The sequence below is a fragment of the Lepisosteus platostomus genome, chromosome 9, assembly GCF_059453375.1.
Source record: "Lepisosteus platostomus isolate fLepPlt1 chromosome 9, fLepPlt1.hap1, whole genome shotgun sequence".
Lineage (NCBI taxonomy): Eukaryota > Metazoa > Chordata > Actinopteri > Semionotiformes > Lepisosteidae > Lepisosteus > Lepisosteus platostomus.
In genome coordinates this window covers 59,905,363-59,923,795 of record NC_142619.1, presented here as the reverse complement: position 1 = coordinate 59,923,795, position 18,433 = coordinate 59,905,363, and the positions used below count along the sequence as shown (strand labels likewise).

The 18,433-nt window shown below is 41.8% G+C and overlaps 1 protein-coding gene across 2 annotated transcripts; it reads left to right on the top strand.

The window, feature by feature from the left end:
* The first annotated feature begins 8,397 nt into the window (after positions 1-8,397).
* On the top strand, positions 8,398-17,715 carry fgfr1op2 (FGFR1 oncogene partner 2). Of its 2 annotated transcripts, none has more exons than XM_088645916.1 (6): positions 8,398-8,545; positions 10,674-10,810; positions 11,308-11,425; positions 12,209-12,351; positions 12,962-13,075; positions 15,305-17,715. In XM_088645916.1, exons 2-6 carry the CDS (start codon positions 10,676-10,678, stop codon positions 15,440-15,442), a joined length of 648 nt encoding a protein of 215 aa, XP_088502042.1. In that variant the 5' UTR covers positions 8,398-8,545; positions 10,674-10,675; the 3' UTR covers positions 15,443-17,715. The 2 variants fall into 2 exon arrangements, with proteins under 2 accessions (XP_088502042.1, XP_088502040.1); XM_088645914.1 differs by lacking the exon at positions 8,398-8,545 and adding an exon at positions 9,764-9,827.
* The last annotated feature ends 718 nt before the right edge of the window (positions 17,716-18,433 follow it).

Here is an 18,433-nt window from a genome sequence, read left to right as displayed (position 1 = left end):
CAAATCTACAATCTGTCTGTAACGCCTGGGAAAGAGCAAGCTTTGGTCCTGTTGCTGTTGTTATATTCAGCTAAGCAGTTTCAATTAGTTTTGAGTTATACAGAATTCTCTATTTCAGTTTGTAGAAGGGTCCTTCAGGAACCTCCTGGTTTCATAGACCAAACGTTCCTGAATCACACAGGATTCCCGAAAGATTCTGTATTCTGTTCTCTACTTACTGTACCACCTCCTTCTCTTACTACTGTAACGAATACACCCCTGCGCATAACAGGGGTGCTGGCCGCCTGGTCTGAGGAAGGTCTTCTTTATTAGCTGGCAAGACCCCTGTTGAGTGATGCCAGAGACCCGGGTTTGAGCCCATGCGGTGAGGGATGAACTGGGGAGGGATTTGCTACACTATATACCGTACATTCACGCCAGAATCCTGCAGGAGGCCGGCGCTGTCAGACTGCAGTGCCTGTATCAGGACCACAACTGCACCTGAGAATCGAGTGGCTTGAGCATGGCATGAAAAACACTTTTCCATCCCAAAGGGTCTCAAAGAATTTGTATTTATAGGAGGCATCCTTATTCATCACAGCCCACCTGGGCGACTCACAACAGTTGAATTCAGGGAGACGTCAGAGTGGAATTTAGACAGGAATTAACACATTGGGAAAATATCAAATGCACTAGATTAGAACAAAGGAAATGATGAGTTCATGGGTGTCTCGTCCTCTTAGGAAAATTCCCGCTCTCGTTTTGATGCCCACCGTTTTCATGTGGAGGGCGGAGGGCTGTGTTTCAGGAAAGCGACAGGGCGCTCTGGGAGAGGGACGCTGGAGCACGATGATGCGAGTTGTTCACTGTTCTCGCAGCTCAGACCGGGGGCAGCGATTCTGCAGCAGCTGGGGAGGGAAGGAATATCGGCCGGAGGTAAAGCGCTCATTCTGCTGTGATCTGCAACAGTTCGCTGGCACTGGGAGAAGAAAATAACCTGGAGGTTTTAGGTGCTGTAAATCGCTACAGACAGTATGTGGCCAAAGAAAAGGGTAGGAGTTGATTGCGTTATGTTAGCACCCAGAAGTGCGCACCGTGAAACAAGCTGGGCGTTTTTAAAATGCGTTGATGCACTTAGGTACTTTGTTGTAGAGTTTCGTCAATGATGGCTTCATAATTCGTAAGAATTATTAGTTTTTAACGCAGTGTTTTTGACCTATACTGTTACATCACATAGAGTTAGAACGACATGACCGGTTATTTTGATCAATGTAATGCGCGCCATAGCCATTTATTCGAAAAAGAAACGTTTGCCATATCAATGAGCACCGTTTCCAGCTTTCGCGATATTATCGCTACATTTTGTAATTCTAGCAATAAACAGAACACTGCCTTAGTTAGTTTCCTGTAACTTCAATCAGTGTGCTTGTAAGGAGACGCTCTTTCGCCGTACCTAAAACCACACAGCGCCAGGCTGATATGATTAGTTCAAGAAGGGAGCTGCGTCAGCATGGGAAGGCTGCAAAGGAACAGGTAAAGGTTTATTCCTTCTAAAAAGAAAAGAAAGGAAACAGCGGTGGAGCCTTCTTTGGGTGTGAACATTGTGTTTCCTTTCTTCTCTTTTCAGCATGGAATAAACCTTTTCTTGTTCCAACATGTTTATAGTTCAGTATTGTGGTTTGGCTTAGAACTTTAGCTAAACTGATCTACTGTATACTGACTACAGCTGTACAGTACTGGCAGATAAATTATAAAGAACTGTTATGTCTCTAAGTAGAGTCTATAAATAGTTCTATTAATAACCCTTAGAATTAATGAAGTGCCTTGAAAAATAATGATTTGGTATCTATTTAATAGGGCATGCAAATTAAAGTAAATGTTAATGGATCTTGGTAGCCTAGCAACAAAAAGGGGTTTCCGATCACAGTGCATCTTCTAAATTTGTGTCTGGAAAACTAAGATGCACAATGAGACTTTAATAGTTCATAAAGAACAGTAGATTTAATTTAAGTGTACTTTGCGGACCTGGTGAAAGAATTAGCACAGGCTCGTGCAATTGGCTCTGCTTTTGAGGAATGTGTACAAAGACACAATTGTAATTTGTATGATTGTATTGTGTTTCTTATATACAAAAGTCCTATAGCACACAACACTGCAATATTATTATTTAGTTGGCGTGTAGGGGGTGTCACCTGGGTAAACTCACCAAAAAATATCACTTTGTAGATTTATTTTTCAATTTCACGTCTCTCTTGAATCAAAAACCACATATAAAACAACACTTCAATTTTATGTTTAGTAAATCTGGAATTTACTCCATTTACTAATTGCGTCTTCCAATTCAGGGTTGCAGGGGAGCCAGAGCTTATTCCAGCAAGCAACAGGTGCGAGGCAGTGTCATGCCCTCGGCAGCCAGAGGGCGCTCCTACTCTGTCCTGTCCCTAGTTTCCTGCCTGGCTGGCCTTCCGGTCCCTCTCTTTCCCTTGGGCTATATATTTCCAGGTCTTGCACTCTGCCCTCGCTCAGCACTGACGTTCGGAAGTCCTGAGACCCGCCTAGCACCAGGTCGCCCCACGTCCACTACCTGAGGGCATAGGTTTCTATATGGCACTCCAGAACTCTTTGCACTAACGAGCCCGGGCCTTTTTCCCATTCCGCCGCTACGCATATGGGTCTTTTTCCGCTCTCCTGCTCTCCACGGTTAGTCCCTTTGGACGTCCGTGACAGGCAGGATACACCCCGGATGAGACGCCAATCCATCACAGGGCACACACAGACACAAACACAGCCATGCATGAAACTGGAGCACCTCGAAAAATCTCAACATGCAAACTCCACGTAGATATCTCCACAGGAATTGAACCCACGGTCCCAGCACTATGAGGCAGGAATGTTAACCATGGTGCCTATGTCCTGCCCACTATTTACATAGCAGTTCAAGTAGGGAGCTGCATCAGCATGTGTAGGCTGCAAAGGAACAGGTAAAGGTTTATTCCCTGCTGAAAAGAGAAGAAAAGAAACAATGTTTCAGCTGTGGAGCCTTCCTCAGGTGTGAGGCTCAACAGCAGAAACATTGTGTTTCTTTTCAGCATTTCATTATTATTATTTTTCAGCAACCTTTATTATTATTTATTTCTTTATTAGCCCTATACAATTTCTTGCATTAGGAATTCATCTTTTCACATACCCCAGCTTTTCTCCATGGAGACACAGACAGGGAGAGAAGCCTGGGGTCAGAGTGCAGGGTCTGCCATTGTACGGCACCCCTGGAGCAGTTGGGGTTAAGGGCCTTGCTCAGGGGCCCAACAGAGTAGGATTCCTCTGCCAGCCGTGGGATTTGAACCAGCAACCTTCCAGTCACAGGCGCAGATCCTTAACCACAGAGCCACCGCTCCTTGTTCCACTACTTCCGTATATTACCATCTATTTCTTAAAAGATTACAGTTCACTTGCATTTGTTTACCGCAAAAAGAAAATAATTAATTTTTGATGATCATTCCAACATACAGATCTAAACATTTTCGCTATTTTTAATAAGTATTGACAACTCATAGAGGTTTCTTGCTGCACTCTACAATTTCTTATTTCACGAGGAATAACAACACCCGAGAATTCGATGTGTTTGAGGAGGAGTGTTTGTGTAAAGTGATCTTTTTTGGCTTAACAGACTCTACACACTTCACTTCTGGAACACTAAGCTTCAGAGAACACTTCGGCTAACACAGGTCTATTTGCATAGCAGGGTCAGTAGCTGGTCATCTTACGGACTCCCGGACTCTCCCCGGCTACAACTCCCAGCCGGTGCTACGATACCCTCGGCAACTGGGTGCACTTCCTCCTCACCGCCAGGCGAGGGCGCTACAATACTTTCTCCAATTTTCTTGATAACTTTCGATTCACCAATTATTTTTGTTATACCCATCTGATCTGGAATAGCTCGCTGTGTGCTTTCACTTCTCAGCCTGCGGGTACAGACCCTGTGACCGCACACAGGAAAGAGTGAGGAAGTAGACATTCTCCTCCCGCCCACAACCCTGCAGGAGCAGCACTGACTGGAGGGGAGAAGCGTCCCTCGCCTGCGAGTGCCACGGGCTTGCAGCAGGGGGCGCTGTGCCACTGAGAGCCAAGAGAGCTCTGTTTTACTAACCCCACCCCACCCTCGGCAGCACTCAGCCACCTGGCGACGTTGTCACGATTATAGTCCCCCCTCCTTAAGGGCGCTCCAGCCCTTTCACTTAAGACTTTATTCTGTGCACCTGATTACTATTCCCAGCCCACCTTAAAAGCCAGGCGCTGATGCTCATCCGGTCTCTGCATCTGATTTCCGTATCGTGCGAGTCCGGGACCTGGAAGCGCCTGGTCCCGTTAAGGTTTTAATCTGTTCCCGTTCCTGTTCCCTGTCCGCCGGTTCCGGTCCGGCCTTTGTGTTTTAATTCCGCGTTTTGATGGATCTCCTGGTTTTGGACTTACTCGTGTGTTTTGGATACTCTAAGGATTACTCTTTTGGATTGTTCGCCTCGGCCACACCTCCCCCATGCACCAGCGCACCTTGGACAAGCCCACCTGTCTTCAGCCCCGTATTCCTGCATGACGTTTCCCTAGTGTTTCCCCACTTCGTCGGGTTGTGTCGTCTGCATAGGGTCCGGAAAGAACTGTTCGTTACAGACGTCACCCACACTGGAGCTTGCGATCATGTGGCTCGGTCTGCATGAGGGCTGGCACCTCTACCGGCTGAGAGGGTTAGGATGAGCCAGCTTTTGTGTTTGATATATCTCATCGAGATCAGACTAGCTGTCTTTTTTTTTTTTGCCTCCATTTTGTTCAACACTAACAAGTTCAGTTCCTTCAGCTGTCAGTGTAGTACAATCCCTTCAGGTCTAGACTGTATCTGGTTGCTTTTCTTTGGATGGATTCCAAAGCATGTCTTTTCCATAACAAAGTGACTAAAATTGTACTCAGTAATGCTCAAGACGTCTTACTAGTTAGTACATTTTTTTAGTAACATACTGTAAAATTCCCTTAATTTTAATTAGGTGATTTAGCTATTGTACCAACATTTTGACATTTTTAGTGCTTCTCAACATGTTTAGGTGCAACTGTCAATAATAACAATTAACTCTTTTTCCTTAATTGCCTTTTCCTATCTAATTGTTTCCCATTTTGTATTTATAGTTTGTAACATGTATGCAATACCCTACACTTGTCTACATTACATGTCTGACAGGTGTTTGGCCAGTTGTGAATTTTATTTAAAAATTTATTTTAATTTCATTTGCGGCATCTACAATGTTTTCTTATCTTCATGATTTTGTATGATCTGCAAATATGATTATAGTTTAGTAATTATTCAAGTTTACTAATTAATATGGTAAACCATACATATACAATATATTTTACATATACAATGGTATACTTTTTTACAACTCGCTGTCTCAGGAAGGCTGGAAGTATCGTTAAGGACACCAGTCATCCTGGTTTCTCACTTTTCTCCCCCCTTCCCTCTGGTGAGCGTTATAGGAGCATAAAGGCACAAATGTCCAGATTCAGAGAGATAGTTTCTTCCCACAAGCTGTCAGATTACTGACCTCTACCACTGGCTCACACTGGTGTTTTTCTTTTCTCACACTGCTCGTCTGACTTGTTTTAAGCTGTATGTTATTTAACTTGTTGTTGCTGCTGCTGTTCTGTGTTCATATTTTTGGTGATTCTTTTAATGTCTTTGTATGGGACCATACACGTAAATAAGCATTTCATTGCACTTGTGCATCTGACAAATAAACTGAACTGAGCTGAAGCTTCCTGTCATTGCTGGAAATGTTCTATAATGTTATCTACTATTTCCTTAAAAACAATCCATGCAGTATGTATGTTTATCTTAACAAGTCAGTTAAGCAGGTCCTATCTTTTTCAAATCTATGCTCACAATCCTGTTTCCTTAGGATATCTAGTTGTTCCAATATTTTTATCCATTACCGTGCATGTAAACGTAGTTAACGTATTGGCCTAGAATTACGTCGTTTAGTTTTCTCACCCTTTTTGTCAGTGAGCAATTCCCCAGCCCCACAGTACTACCTCTGTCTTCAGAAGGTGTTGAAAGGGTCAATGTCTTACATTACATTTTTACTATTGTTAAAAGATGAAGTTGATTATTCAGATTATTGATTATTCAGTTATAATTTAGAGATTGGGTGTGGAATTAAATAAGAATCAGGATTTAGGGACACTCAGCTACTTGATTGGGTCATGAAGGTTTTGGTCTTATTGAGGCTATTTGTGTTTTTTTTTTAATTTTCCATTTGCAAGACAAGAAATCCCCCCCCCCCCAAAAAGAAAACCTCTTGTGTAACGAACAGTTCTTTCCGGACCCTATGCGGACGACACAATCCGAAGAAGTGGGGAAACACTAGGAAAACGTCATGCAGGAATACGGGGCCGAAAACAGGGTCCAAAGTGCGCTGGTGCACGGGGGAGGTGTGGCCGAGGCAAACAATCCAAAAGTAATCCATAGAGGGAATCTAAAAACACAAGAATAAGTCCATAGCCAGGTGATCCATCCAAACTAGGAATTAAAACCATGAACCGGGTCGGAACCGGCGGACAGGGAACGGGACCAGACGCTTCCAGGTACCGGACTCGCACGGCGCGGAAACCAGATGCAGAGCCAGGATGAGCGTCAGCGCCTGGCATTTAAGGTGGGCTGGGAAAAGGGATCAGGTGCACAGAATTAAATCTAAAGTGAAAGGGCTGGAGCACCCTTAAGGAGGGGGGACTATAATCGTGACATCTTGTTAAAAATCACCCAGCTTTCATAAATGCTAAAACCTTGAGCTAATAACACATCGGAAGAGAAAGGTGAGAAGCACAGGATGTGCTTGTGTTGAGCTGGGTGCTGGTCGTTTGTCACCTGTCGTGTAATCACTTCCTGCTAACCCTGGTCCGAGAAACCTCTGTGCTCTGTGCAGACTCATTAGGACCGAGAGAGATTTGTTTATACCCAGGAGACACTTCTGTACCTTATTGTACAATAAAACATTGACTGTAAAATAAAATGTACCAGTGCAAGTACAAATTCAATTTAAATGCAGCATTTTCGACTTTTTCTGCCTGACACTTGCACATGTTTAGAATTTATTTTTTACCGGTTGTTCTCTTTATTTCTATGTTATTTTTTTCTTCTGTGCAACAGTGGTGTGTGTTTCCCAGCCAGGTCATCATTGTAAGAGAGAACATGTTCTTAGCTGAATGATAATTGTATGAATTCTTAGTTGTATGACTTTAGAGTTTCTTTCACTATAAAAGGTTCTGGTTTTGATTAATGGAGTAGCTGTTTGTTTAGCTGAATATGTAGTCACTATTTAATATTGTCGTATGCTGGATTATGACGTACAACTCTGGGGATTGTATTACTTATTTTAGGTATTTTGTACAATATCTGATTCTAAATCTTTGCTAAACAGAAGTCTTTTATACAGAAACATATATTTTTTCATCAACAGAGGATACCCCACCCGTGTTATTGACAGGGTCCTCACCTGAGCGAAAAACAGCCCTCGGACCATCAACTCGATCAGGAACTCCTGCCATAACAACAGCATTCCTTTGGTGCTTCCCTTCCTCCGTAACACACTCTCCATCCCCAGGACCGTTAACAACAACTTTCCTATCCTACAGGATGATCCCTCCACTGGGGCCCTCTTTTCTGATTGCCACATCATCTCATATTGCCAACCACCTAATCTGCATAACCTTCTTGTTCACAGCTCCCTTGACCGCCCTCAGCAGCCATCCACACCAGGTATATTCCCCTGCAACAGAGCTGTATCACCTGCAAGTACACAGCCACCACCACACTCATTCAAGGCCCCTCAGGACAATTCCAGATCACCCAGATGGCATCTTGTACCTCCAGCGACCAACTGTATCTCTTGCAGAAAATGAAGAAGTAAAGGTTTATTCCTTGCTTAAAAGAGAAGAAAAGAAACACAGTGTTTTGGCCTTCTTCAGGTGTGCTCTTTTCAGCAGGAATAAAGCTTGGCTTGTTCCTTTGCAGCCTACCCCTGCTGATGCAGCTCCCTACTTGAACTACGTATGTACAGTACAGTGTATACAATGTTAAAAATATCGGGAATAGTGTTTCAACTTCAATACTACCCAAATAAAACGTAATTATTTTTTAATTGGAGTCTATTTTGTGACTGTTATGGGGGAGAACGGCTATGTATCAGGGATCTGAAAACTACAACAGAAAACCCTACAGATTAGTGTACAGTATAGTCAGTGAAATGTTTTAGCTTCAGACCTCACCGTGTAAAGAAACTAATCAAATTAATTAAAAAATTTTGAAGGTAATATCCTCGATAACCACATTATATGTCTTTTTAAAAAAACACAGAGAGGTTTACTTTTTCTGCTCTGGTGTTACCAAGCGCAGCCCTGACAGTGTGATAAACTACAAATCCCAGACGTCTGTTTGGGTGCCGCATCCGGTGTGCGTGCGCCAATCAACCGGAAAAGCTTTACATAAACAGGAAAAAGATTCCGGACTAAGAGGTGCTGGAGTTCTCAGGTAAGGTTTGAAATTGTGTTATATGTAAAAATAGAAAAGTTAATAGGCCTAATATATAGTTGATTAATGTAGGCATTTATGTTTGAATGTGTACATTTATAAAATTAATTAGGAAGTTCTGTATATTCGGTGCAGCAGTCAGTGATACACTTAATTTAAACTAGATTACGTATTAATCACTTTAGAAATAAGGAAGTTCGCGTCATGAGTATTGCACTTCAGAGTAAACCATTGTGCAAATTAAAATATTTTATTTCAACATGGGCTTTTATGTATCATAATGAACATAGTGCAACAGGGGTGACCGTCGACACATTCGTTGTTTTTCTTAACACTGCCAAAAACTTCTGAGGATGTCAAATCGGTTCTCTGGTCTGGATTTTCATGATTTATAAAACAGTCGGCAGTTGCGTGTCCTTGGGGGAAAAAATGAATGAATGCTGCCCGTGTGATAGTGATCGGACAAAATCATTGGACAGAACCGTCGGTTAAGTGTCAGAATAAGGGAAACTTCTTGTTTGCTCATTGGTAGGAGCTGTAGATCAGGCTGTATGTTTGTCTTATTCCAGGATTCAGGGGGTTGGGTTCGATTTAACGGTTCCCGGAATACTGTACGCGTTCTGTGTTTCTTTAAATCCCAAACTCTGCCCCACTGATAGTTTAGATATGCTTTAATGGTCCTTAAAATACTTATAAAAACCGTAGTGGATTATGGTACCGAAGGATGAGAATCTTTCTGCGATCTAGCATCGGAGAAACAACGTGCCTTCTATTAGGACGTGTGTTCTTACGTGTCAGTCCCCACAATTTAATAATACATAATCCAGAAGGGGCTGCACATTGGTGGTGGTGGAGGGGAGTCCCCATTACCTGTAAAGCGCTTTGAGTTGAGTGTCCTGAAAAGCACTATATAAGTGTAAGCAATTATTATTATTATTATTATTATTATTATTATTAGCGCGTAAGAGTTAATGTTTACTTTAAAGTAAAACCAAGAATGTCTCAACATTACAGTTGATCATTCGGAGATTCTCCTGTGGTCCCCGTGACTGGAGTAGCCTACATGTAGCTCATCAAAGCTGCTGTTGTTGTTCTTGAGCAGCTCTAGCAGATGCCTTGTTCTGTGAATTAAAACATGTGTTTGTGAAGCACAGAGTTTGTAATACCTCTGGAAACCTAATTCTCCAACAGCAATGTTTTGAAAATTGTACATCTACAGAGACCTTTCTAATAATGGAACAGAAAAAGGATTCACAACACCACAGCCTTCTCATGAAAAAAGGTGAGGCTGTCTACTCAATTCAGATTAGGCCGATAAAGTCTGTTAATAATTAATAATAATAATAATAATAATTGCTTACACTTATATAGCGCTTTTTTGGACACTTCACTCAAAGCGCTTTACAGGTAATGGGGACTCCCCTCCACCACCACCAGTGTGCAGCATCCATCTGGATGATGCAACGGCAGCCATAGTGCGCCAGAACGCTCACCACACATCAGCTATTAGTGGGGAGGAGAGCAGAGTAATGAAGCCAATTGATAGATGGGGATTATTAGGAGGCCATGATTGGTAAGGGCCAATGGGAAATTTGGCCAGGACGCCGGGGTTACACCCCTACTCTTTTCGAGAAACGCCCTGGGATTTTTAATGACCACAGAGAGTCAGGACCTCGGTTTTACGTCTCATCCGAAGGACAGCGCCTGTTTACAGCACAGTGTCCCCGTCACTATACTGGGGCATTAGGACCCACATGGACTGCAAGGTGAGTGCCTCCTGCTGGCCCCACTAACACCTCTTCCAGCAGCAACCTTAGTTTTTCCCAGGAGGTCTCCCATCCAGGTACTGACCAGTTCTTTCTGTGATCACCCTGATTCCAGTTGATTGGTATTGCAGGTGAAGCTGGGGGGTCTGATTCTCTTAGGGTGGTGTATATCCATTCTTTCTCATCTTATTTTGCTATGCTATGAATTATTTCAGAGCGGTGTTGTGATTTCCTCCTTCTTACAGTGGAATCATGCGTTCGGAGCATGCCCCCTCTGATCGCTGGGATGCTCTTCACTCGACCTGCTGTGGGGTGTATTCTCTTCACGGTTGTCAAATGGCTTTTGTCCCCATGTTTTGCAGAAATGAGCTGTACGATAGACAGAGTTCTGGCTGACGCTAAAGCCCTTGTGGACAGGCTGAGAGACCATGACAGTGCTGCCGAGGTGCTGATTGAGCAGACAACCTCCCTAAACAAGCGAGTTGAAGCAATGAAACAGGTAACGCTGCCTTTTGGCAAACAGCTGTATGCATTTTGTGTCAGAAGTCGGGAAGCAACAGTGAATCACTGAAGATCAAGGGGGTGGATTTCTGTTCTCAGACCACTGTCTGAAGTTAAGGAGCTTTGTGCTTGTGAAATGCATGCCAAAGAAATAGATGAGAGATTTCGATCACTTGGTTGCAACAACACAAGGTGCCTACTAGTGCAAAAGAGCAACCACAAGTGAGAATAGGCCATTTAGCCCAACTAGCGCACCTGACAGTTAGTAGTGAATTGACCTCAAGATCTCATCCAGCTGTTTCTAGAAAGAAACCAGAGTATCAGCTTCAACAACGTGGCTGGGTGGCTTGTTTCAGACTCCCACTACCCTTTGGCAAAGACAGATCTCCTGTTCTCTGCTTTAAATACATTTCCACATCTCGGTGCACGAAAGCGTATTCATGTTGATGAAATCTGGAGAGGGCTTTTTGAGATGCACCTTTGATTTGCCCTCAGTACCAGGAGGAGATCCAAGAGCTGAACGAGGTGGCAAGACACCGGCCTCGGTCAACCCTGGTCATGGGCATTCAACAGGAGAACCGCCAGATCAGAGACCTGCAGCAGGAGAACAAAGGTGAGACTCGCGTGCCACGAGACGAAACACATCAGCAGAATAATCATTCGTATCTTAGAGAACCACACCTTTTCATCTCTTTTCTTTCCTCTCCATTTGAATGTGTGGCTGCAGTCAGCACCATTCAGACCCGAGTGAAGGCTGATTCCACGCTGCTCAGCAGAAAGAAAGAGCACAAGGCTTCAGCTGCTGAGCGTTTCGGACACTTTCTCACCTGCCGTTGTTCTCCTGTGCTTTATATCCCTACGTCCTCCCTCTTTCTCCCTCACACCTGAAGAAGGCTCAATAGCCAAAAAGTTTCTTCTTTTTTACTTGTTTCTTTGCAGCTACACAAACCCTTTCAATTGTTCAGATGTGTTAAGTTCTTCAATTTTGGGTAGTTTAAGATTAAGTGAAATCCCATTATTTTTTCCACCTGTCCATTCCTTAAAAATGTCCATTTACTCCTATGATAGAAGTCCTCAGTTCACAAAAATGATCTTCCAGTGAAAGTAAAGGCGTTGTCTTGGGTCACACCTCTTGTTAATATTAGCAAGAAAACAACAGTAGTTGGCAAAGAGTTGGGAAGATTAAGCATTGTCTGAAAGATGTATTGTAAATTGCGATTGTACCTTTAGCAGATTCCTTTTACTGAGTTACTCAAAGTAGTCAGCTTAGTGATTATTTCCTCCCCCTGGCCTACATCAGAAGAACTGAACAGTAAGTGTGTACATTGTAAAAGACTGCTTGTCGGTATGAGCCATTTTTGTACCTTTGCAAATCTGTGTCTGTTCTTTTTCACAGAACTGCGCACTTCTTTGGAGGAGCACCAGTCAGCTCTGGAGCTCATCATGAGCAAATACAGGGAGCAGGTCTTCAGGTTGTTAATGGCCAGCAAAAAAGACGACCCTGTCATAATCACAAAGCTGAAAGAGCAGCATTCCAACGTGAGTATCAGATTCACTGTTAGATTTAAAGGACTTTTAACTTTGTGTGGGCTTCTTAAACCTTCTTCTTAAACCATTTGTTAGGCATTACCCTTGGCATTCACTTTTACTGATGGCTTTTTTACTGGAATAATCAAGTACCTGACCACCGTGCTGCCCCGGATGCCTGCAGTCAAACACTGTATAGAAAATGATCCTTAAACCCGCTGGCACCTGGAGTGCTTAAAGGTTGTTTTTGTGACTTGGTAACATCCATTGAGACCGATGGGGGTTTTGGAAGTAGTATATACTGTATGATGTCATGCTGGATGACATTCATGTACGTAGCTGTGGTGCTTTCTTCAGGTGTCACTGGAAAAATACATTGTATTCTATTGTATGTACACTGGATTAATAATCCCCTTGCAATTACTCCATTTTATTCTCTGCTCTCTTTCTGCACAGGTGTGTTTTAGTGCTGCTTTCTTGCATATGCTTGTGATAGCAGTTTCTTTTTTGGTGCTCCGAAGTAATACAGTAGTTCAGAAATAGTTGCTTTATTGATCATGATATTCGTTTGTGTAACCAGTGGCGTTCTGAATTGTGTCATCAGGCAGATCTGTCTTTGCAGGAAATGCAAGCTCATATTGACAAGATCAGTGAGATGGCGACAGTGATGAAAAAGGCCATTGAACTTGACGAAGACCGGGTCTGTGAAGAGGAGGAACGGATCAGACAACTTGAAGTGAGTGTTCAGTGCCTGAAGAAGCAGCTGCAGCTCTTCCCTGTCCAAAGCCATTGATCCATGTTTGACTGCTCCGCTGGCCTCATTGTATTTCTTTGACTGTGCGATATGAAATACAGATTTCGTTTTACAAGCAGTGGAGTTGTTTGTGATCTATATCCCCCCAGCTGTACTCTCTCCTGAAACGTTTCTATATGGATTTTTGAAAATCTTTAATTGTACAATGTAGTGCTTATCATTAACATTCTTTGCCGGTTCCCCAGTGTTATTCCTCTTGCTGAGGATTTATCTTGCAACACAGATTGTGTTTTTGTAGTTATCATAAACCTTGAAGAGTTCAAGTCAATCCCTGAAAGTTCTCTTTTTTGAATTTTGAGTTATTTCTTGCATGCAAACTCTGCCCGTATTATTAACAAAAGTGGACAGCAAAATGAAATGCCCACATCGTCCTCTAAAGGATTGCAGTCGCTTGTTTAAATGAGGGGTCGTTTTTGTGGTTATTTATTTAACTGTGCTCAGTGCTGGGGAGAGTATGTACTGGTCACACTACCAGTGTGAGCAGCAGTTCAGAGTCTCTCCAAAACCACATTTATCAGCAGGAGCTGATCTGCACTGTTAACAACACATGTTGTTTATTGGGGTATTCAATACACTGTGATGTACACAATGCACAAAGGAGTGTGTTTTTAAATGAACCACTACAGAAATGCAGAAAATCTGGATTCAGTGGGAGGTTGCAGAGATTAACCAGTGCGCTCTCTGCCTCTGCACATCTTCTTGTCGCAAATGATAGCAGGATCATTGTTCTTCACTGCTCTCCTGTTGACTGATGGCTTGCGCACGGTTTTTCGTTACTTCTTGCCTTTAGGACACAAATAGTAGTAGCAGGATGTACAGCTCCTGCCTGTGCTGGGTCTGCTGTAGGTGCTTCCTCCTGACCTGTATTCACATCACTCGCAGACCGGCACTCTGCGCTAATAAAGATGTACAGGAAATAATGACAATAAAGCATAGTGGCAAAAAAGCGCGAATAGAAGCAGCACTAACTCGAACTTCTGTTTAACTTGTATTTAATCTTTAAAGTGTGCATAAAGCAGATTATGAAAACATGAACTTTGTCTCTTATGATCTTTAAACAGTATATTTATCTCATTCTGTTTGTGTACATGAAATAATCTGTCAGAAGGCCACAGAATCAGGCACTGTACTAAATATAACGCCATAATTTTCAGGCATAATATTCACTTAGACTGTTGGTCTATGCTTTACAAGGAAATGTGTCTATAAAGTAAGAGCCTAACCTCATATTGAGAAATCTGGAGTGGCTACTTGGGTGTTGGTGTATTCACCTTTCCTTAAAAAGGAGTCCCATTCTTCAGCTCCTAATAGGGGGTTAGACCATTTTGATGAGAGACGGCAAAGAAGAAGTAAAGTTTTTTGAAAGGCAGATTACTGTAGGACTCCCCGCTGTCAGGAGTGCTGATCTGTTAATCCTGAGAGATTTAGGTTACATTTTGTGAATGAGAACAAGTTAATACTGTATGTACTTAAAAACTGAAATCACGCATAATTTAATAAATGAGTAAAGTAACTCTTGAGCAGCTATAGTGAATATAGGAATTAGGGTCTTGCTGGCCAGACCTGTAGAAAATTTCTGTTGAACCCAAGCCCAGGTGTCAGGTCTCATTGTTATATAAATTGCAATAAATGTTTGGTCTCAGCCCACATACGAAATTAATTCATTAATCAAAATGCAGAGCTTTATTTTATCATACCAGATACTACATCACAATCTTACCGCAAGAGTGAATTCAGAGACTTGCTGTTTTATTTCTTTTAAACATGACTGTATAAAAGACTGTATAAATATAATTATATTTATGTAGATTTTCACATATTTTGAAAGCTACTGTGAAACGGAAAATGCTTTTTTCAAAATCCTAACCTGATGTAAATTTTATTATTCCACAAAAACACAGGAGTTAAGGCACAGTTACTGAATGAATATTGATTTTTTTTATTGTGATTTCTGTTCATAACCAGAATGCAAAAGTCTGCTTCTAGCTATACAACATCAGCTTTGATAGTCTTGCTTGCCTGCCCTTGCACTTGCTTGCCCTAATTCATTAATTTTCATCTCTTTTCCTTGATCTGCCGACTCTAAGATATAAATGCCCAGCTGCGCTGACGGTACTGTTCTGGGTTTTCACTCAAAATTCATATTTTCAGCTCGAGAACAAAGGGCTGAGGGAGCTGCTCAATATCAGCCGCGAGGCTTTCTTAACGCTGAAGAAAGACGACACGTCCGAGAGCACCTCGCTGTCCGGCCTGGTGACGAGCACGGACCTGAGCCAGAGGAAGAGCTAGGGGGCCGAGGACCGGCGGCGAACGCACTCGCTCCCCACGGGCGACGGGATCAGGAAGGTGTCACGCTGGGCGCAGCCCCTGAGCCTCTGCTTTTTACCTTTCCTAGCTAACTGTGGACGTGAACGCTTGGTCTTGGTTACGAATTGCATCGTGAACGGACAAAATGATGTGCTCCTTTTACCTTTTTTTAACTACTATTGTACAGAGAGATGCATGAATCCTTTAGCTGCAGCTGCAGAGCGGTGAAAGAACAAAGTATTTGTTGTTGTTGAATTTTACCCTGTATGTAAATGTTTCTGGCCATGTGAGAGAACGTATCAGTTAATATATTAACTATTTTATGGTGTTACAGATGACTAAGGGTAAGTCATTTGTAATTCTATAAATGCCACTTACTTATTTCCTGAAGTGAAATGTATCCAAATGTATCATACCACGGGGTATAGCACCAGGTGTGTTCATGATAATGTCAAGACTGGAATCAGAGTACTGTTCTAACAATAGGTAGAAAATTTTTAAATGACAGATGCAGGTTATCAAAACAAAGTTCATCATTAAGTTAGTCTTTGTTAAGAAACCTGGACTTCTGCAACGATGATTAGTAACACTGCGCAACATCCACACTACTTCGCAGTGTGACACGACACTTTTTTTCCTAAAGGTGTTCTCCCTGCTGTATTTTCTGTCTGGTTTCCTGTAGATTTATATAAAAAAAGGAATTTTAACTTACATGCTGGTAAAATTTGTAGTAATGTTTGCTGTTTTTTTTTAATTAAATCTTGAATCTTAAAGGCGAGCGGTTCCAGAGAAAGGCATTTCTTCTGAAGTGGATATCGCGCGCCTGTTTCTTTCTGTTTCCCGTACAGAGGTCTTCGATGTCTCTGAGCTCCCCTGAGGGTCTAGTGGGGCAGTATGGGGGATAGTTCATTAGGGCTGCACCTCTGGTTCAGGACAGTGGGTCTTGTGACTGAAGTGGTTGGAGGAGTCTGCCTGCACTTCCTCATTCCTCACTGCGCTCTCCTGTGTGCCGCAGGGTCTGCAGCACACACAAGTGACGGGCAGATCTTCGGCCTTGTATGTGAGAATACTGGGTTGAGCAGAAATCCTGAAGATTTTTGTGGCACTCAGAAATAAGTGTTTATCTGTGCTTTTCACCTATATTTACAAACTGAAGACGATACATTTTTTTTTAGGTTATATTATTTTAGAGGAAATGGCAATCATCTTAGTTCTGATAATCGGCATAATCAGCAAGGTAATGACTATTCGTCATCTGATTAATTTCAATGAGACCATCTCATCTACCTTACTGCATTAAGTATTCTAGATGAAGATAATTGAATTGTATGCATTTTTGCAATATGAAACTGATTAAATTACACCAGATTGGATAATCAGCCTACGTATGCTGACCCAGATTGGATAATTACTAAAATGTCATTGTCTACTGCAAATGTACATGCTGTCAAGTTCTGCTAGTCTGCTAAATGCTGTGTGGTTTTCATTATTTATCTCAGATTACAGAAGATATACTTTTAATTGATGACCAAATAACATACTGTAAATAACCAGTTAGTGCTTTATCTCAAATGAAACTGGTGAAGTTCTGTACTGTATAATCAAATGTGTTATGATTTTGGCAACTGAATGTCTCTGAAGAAACTAGGAGGTAGTGTCCTAAATTTTACAATAGCTTGTAAAACATTGCATCATAAAACATGTGTACAACATTTGGAAACAAATAACCCTATCCATGAATTTCAAGTTAAGTGAAATTCTAAAGAAAAGCCTAATTCAGTTCTATCATTCATTTACTTTTACTTTCACCTGCTTAAGAATTCTGCTGTGCTTTTGTAAAGCAGTTTATAAACAGACATTTTGAGAATTGAAATGATTTGTGCCCCGTGCATCTAAAATACTATTTAGTATGAACAATGTAGTCTTCAGTTATTCAACCAATGAAGCAGAAAACAATGGAAACATTAGTATAGACACAAGGAACACGGATGACTCCCTGTTAAACATTACTATATATATATATGCTATAAAATCACACATCTTCCCTTTGATCAGCCTCATTCATTACAGTACAGCAACTGACAACAGCGGCTTGATATTTATAAATAAAAAGATCTTTTTATTGTGAAAAGTAAATATTTTAATGTACAAGAAATGCTATCCAAATATAATGAATGTTTTGGCTTAAAAGGACTGTATAATAACAGGATGTGTATATTTTGATGAATATAAATCTAATAAAATGAGAACTATCACGTGTTGGCTCTTTTTATACAATAAAGTTTAAGGAAAATGGATGCTGCAGGAGTTAAATCGTCTTGTTTAAATTTTAAGCATTACATTGCTTTTTATTTTTTAATAAAAATTCAGAGTGTGACAAGACAAAGGGAACAGCTGTACAAAGTGAAAGTGTACAAAAAAATACATCTACATATGAACACACACACCAGGCCCTAAGTATTAGTTCTGGGACCTGGTATCTCTAACCGTTATCAGTAATTTGATGGGTAAGTTGGCAGACACCCATTTTATTCGTATATGGAATAAATCCTGAATACTAACGAGATGGTTCTCTTCAGAATTTGCTCATCGCTGGAGCACCGTTTTTCTCTTTTTCTTGCAACTTGTCAGACCTCAATGGCTCGATGGCTTGAGTTAATTGGTTAAGAAGTCAACTACCAAACACAACTGTGCATTCCAGGTCTCACGCAGATGCTAACTAAAATTTGTAGGGCCCCGTCACTTGGAAATGTCTACCCATGACCGTGGGCATAAATCTGTATTTTGGTACTTCTATATAAGGCTGTGGGCCCATTTATTTGAGTATATTGATCACAGTACCTTCAAAGAAGGGGGTGGCATTTTTGGTTCGACTACGAGTTCAAGGGTTTGTTTTTGTCTTTCACTACGCAAAGTATTGACAAGTTCAATGATTTAAGCTCATGATGACTTACGTACAGGGTGACACCTCTC

Excerpts from the sequence above, each read along its gene's own strand:
- fgfr1op2 (XM_088645914.1), top strand. The coding sequence starts at position 9,779 with ATGGAACAGAAAAAGGATTCACAACACCACAGCCTTCTCATGAAAAAA. Across the intron at positions 9,828-10,673 it reads CAGCCTTCTCATGAAAAAAG|AAATGAGCTGTACGATAGAC; the intron begins GTGAGGCTGTCT and ends CATGTTTTGCAG. Across the intron at positions 10,811-11,307 it reads GAGTTGAAGCAATGAAACAG|TACCAGGAGGAGATCCAAGA; the intron begins GTAACGCTGCCT and ends ATTTGCCCTCAG.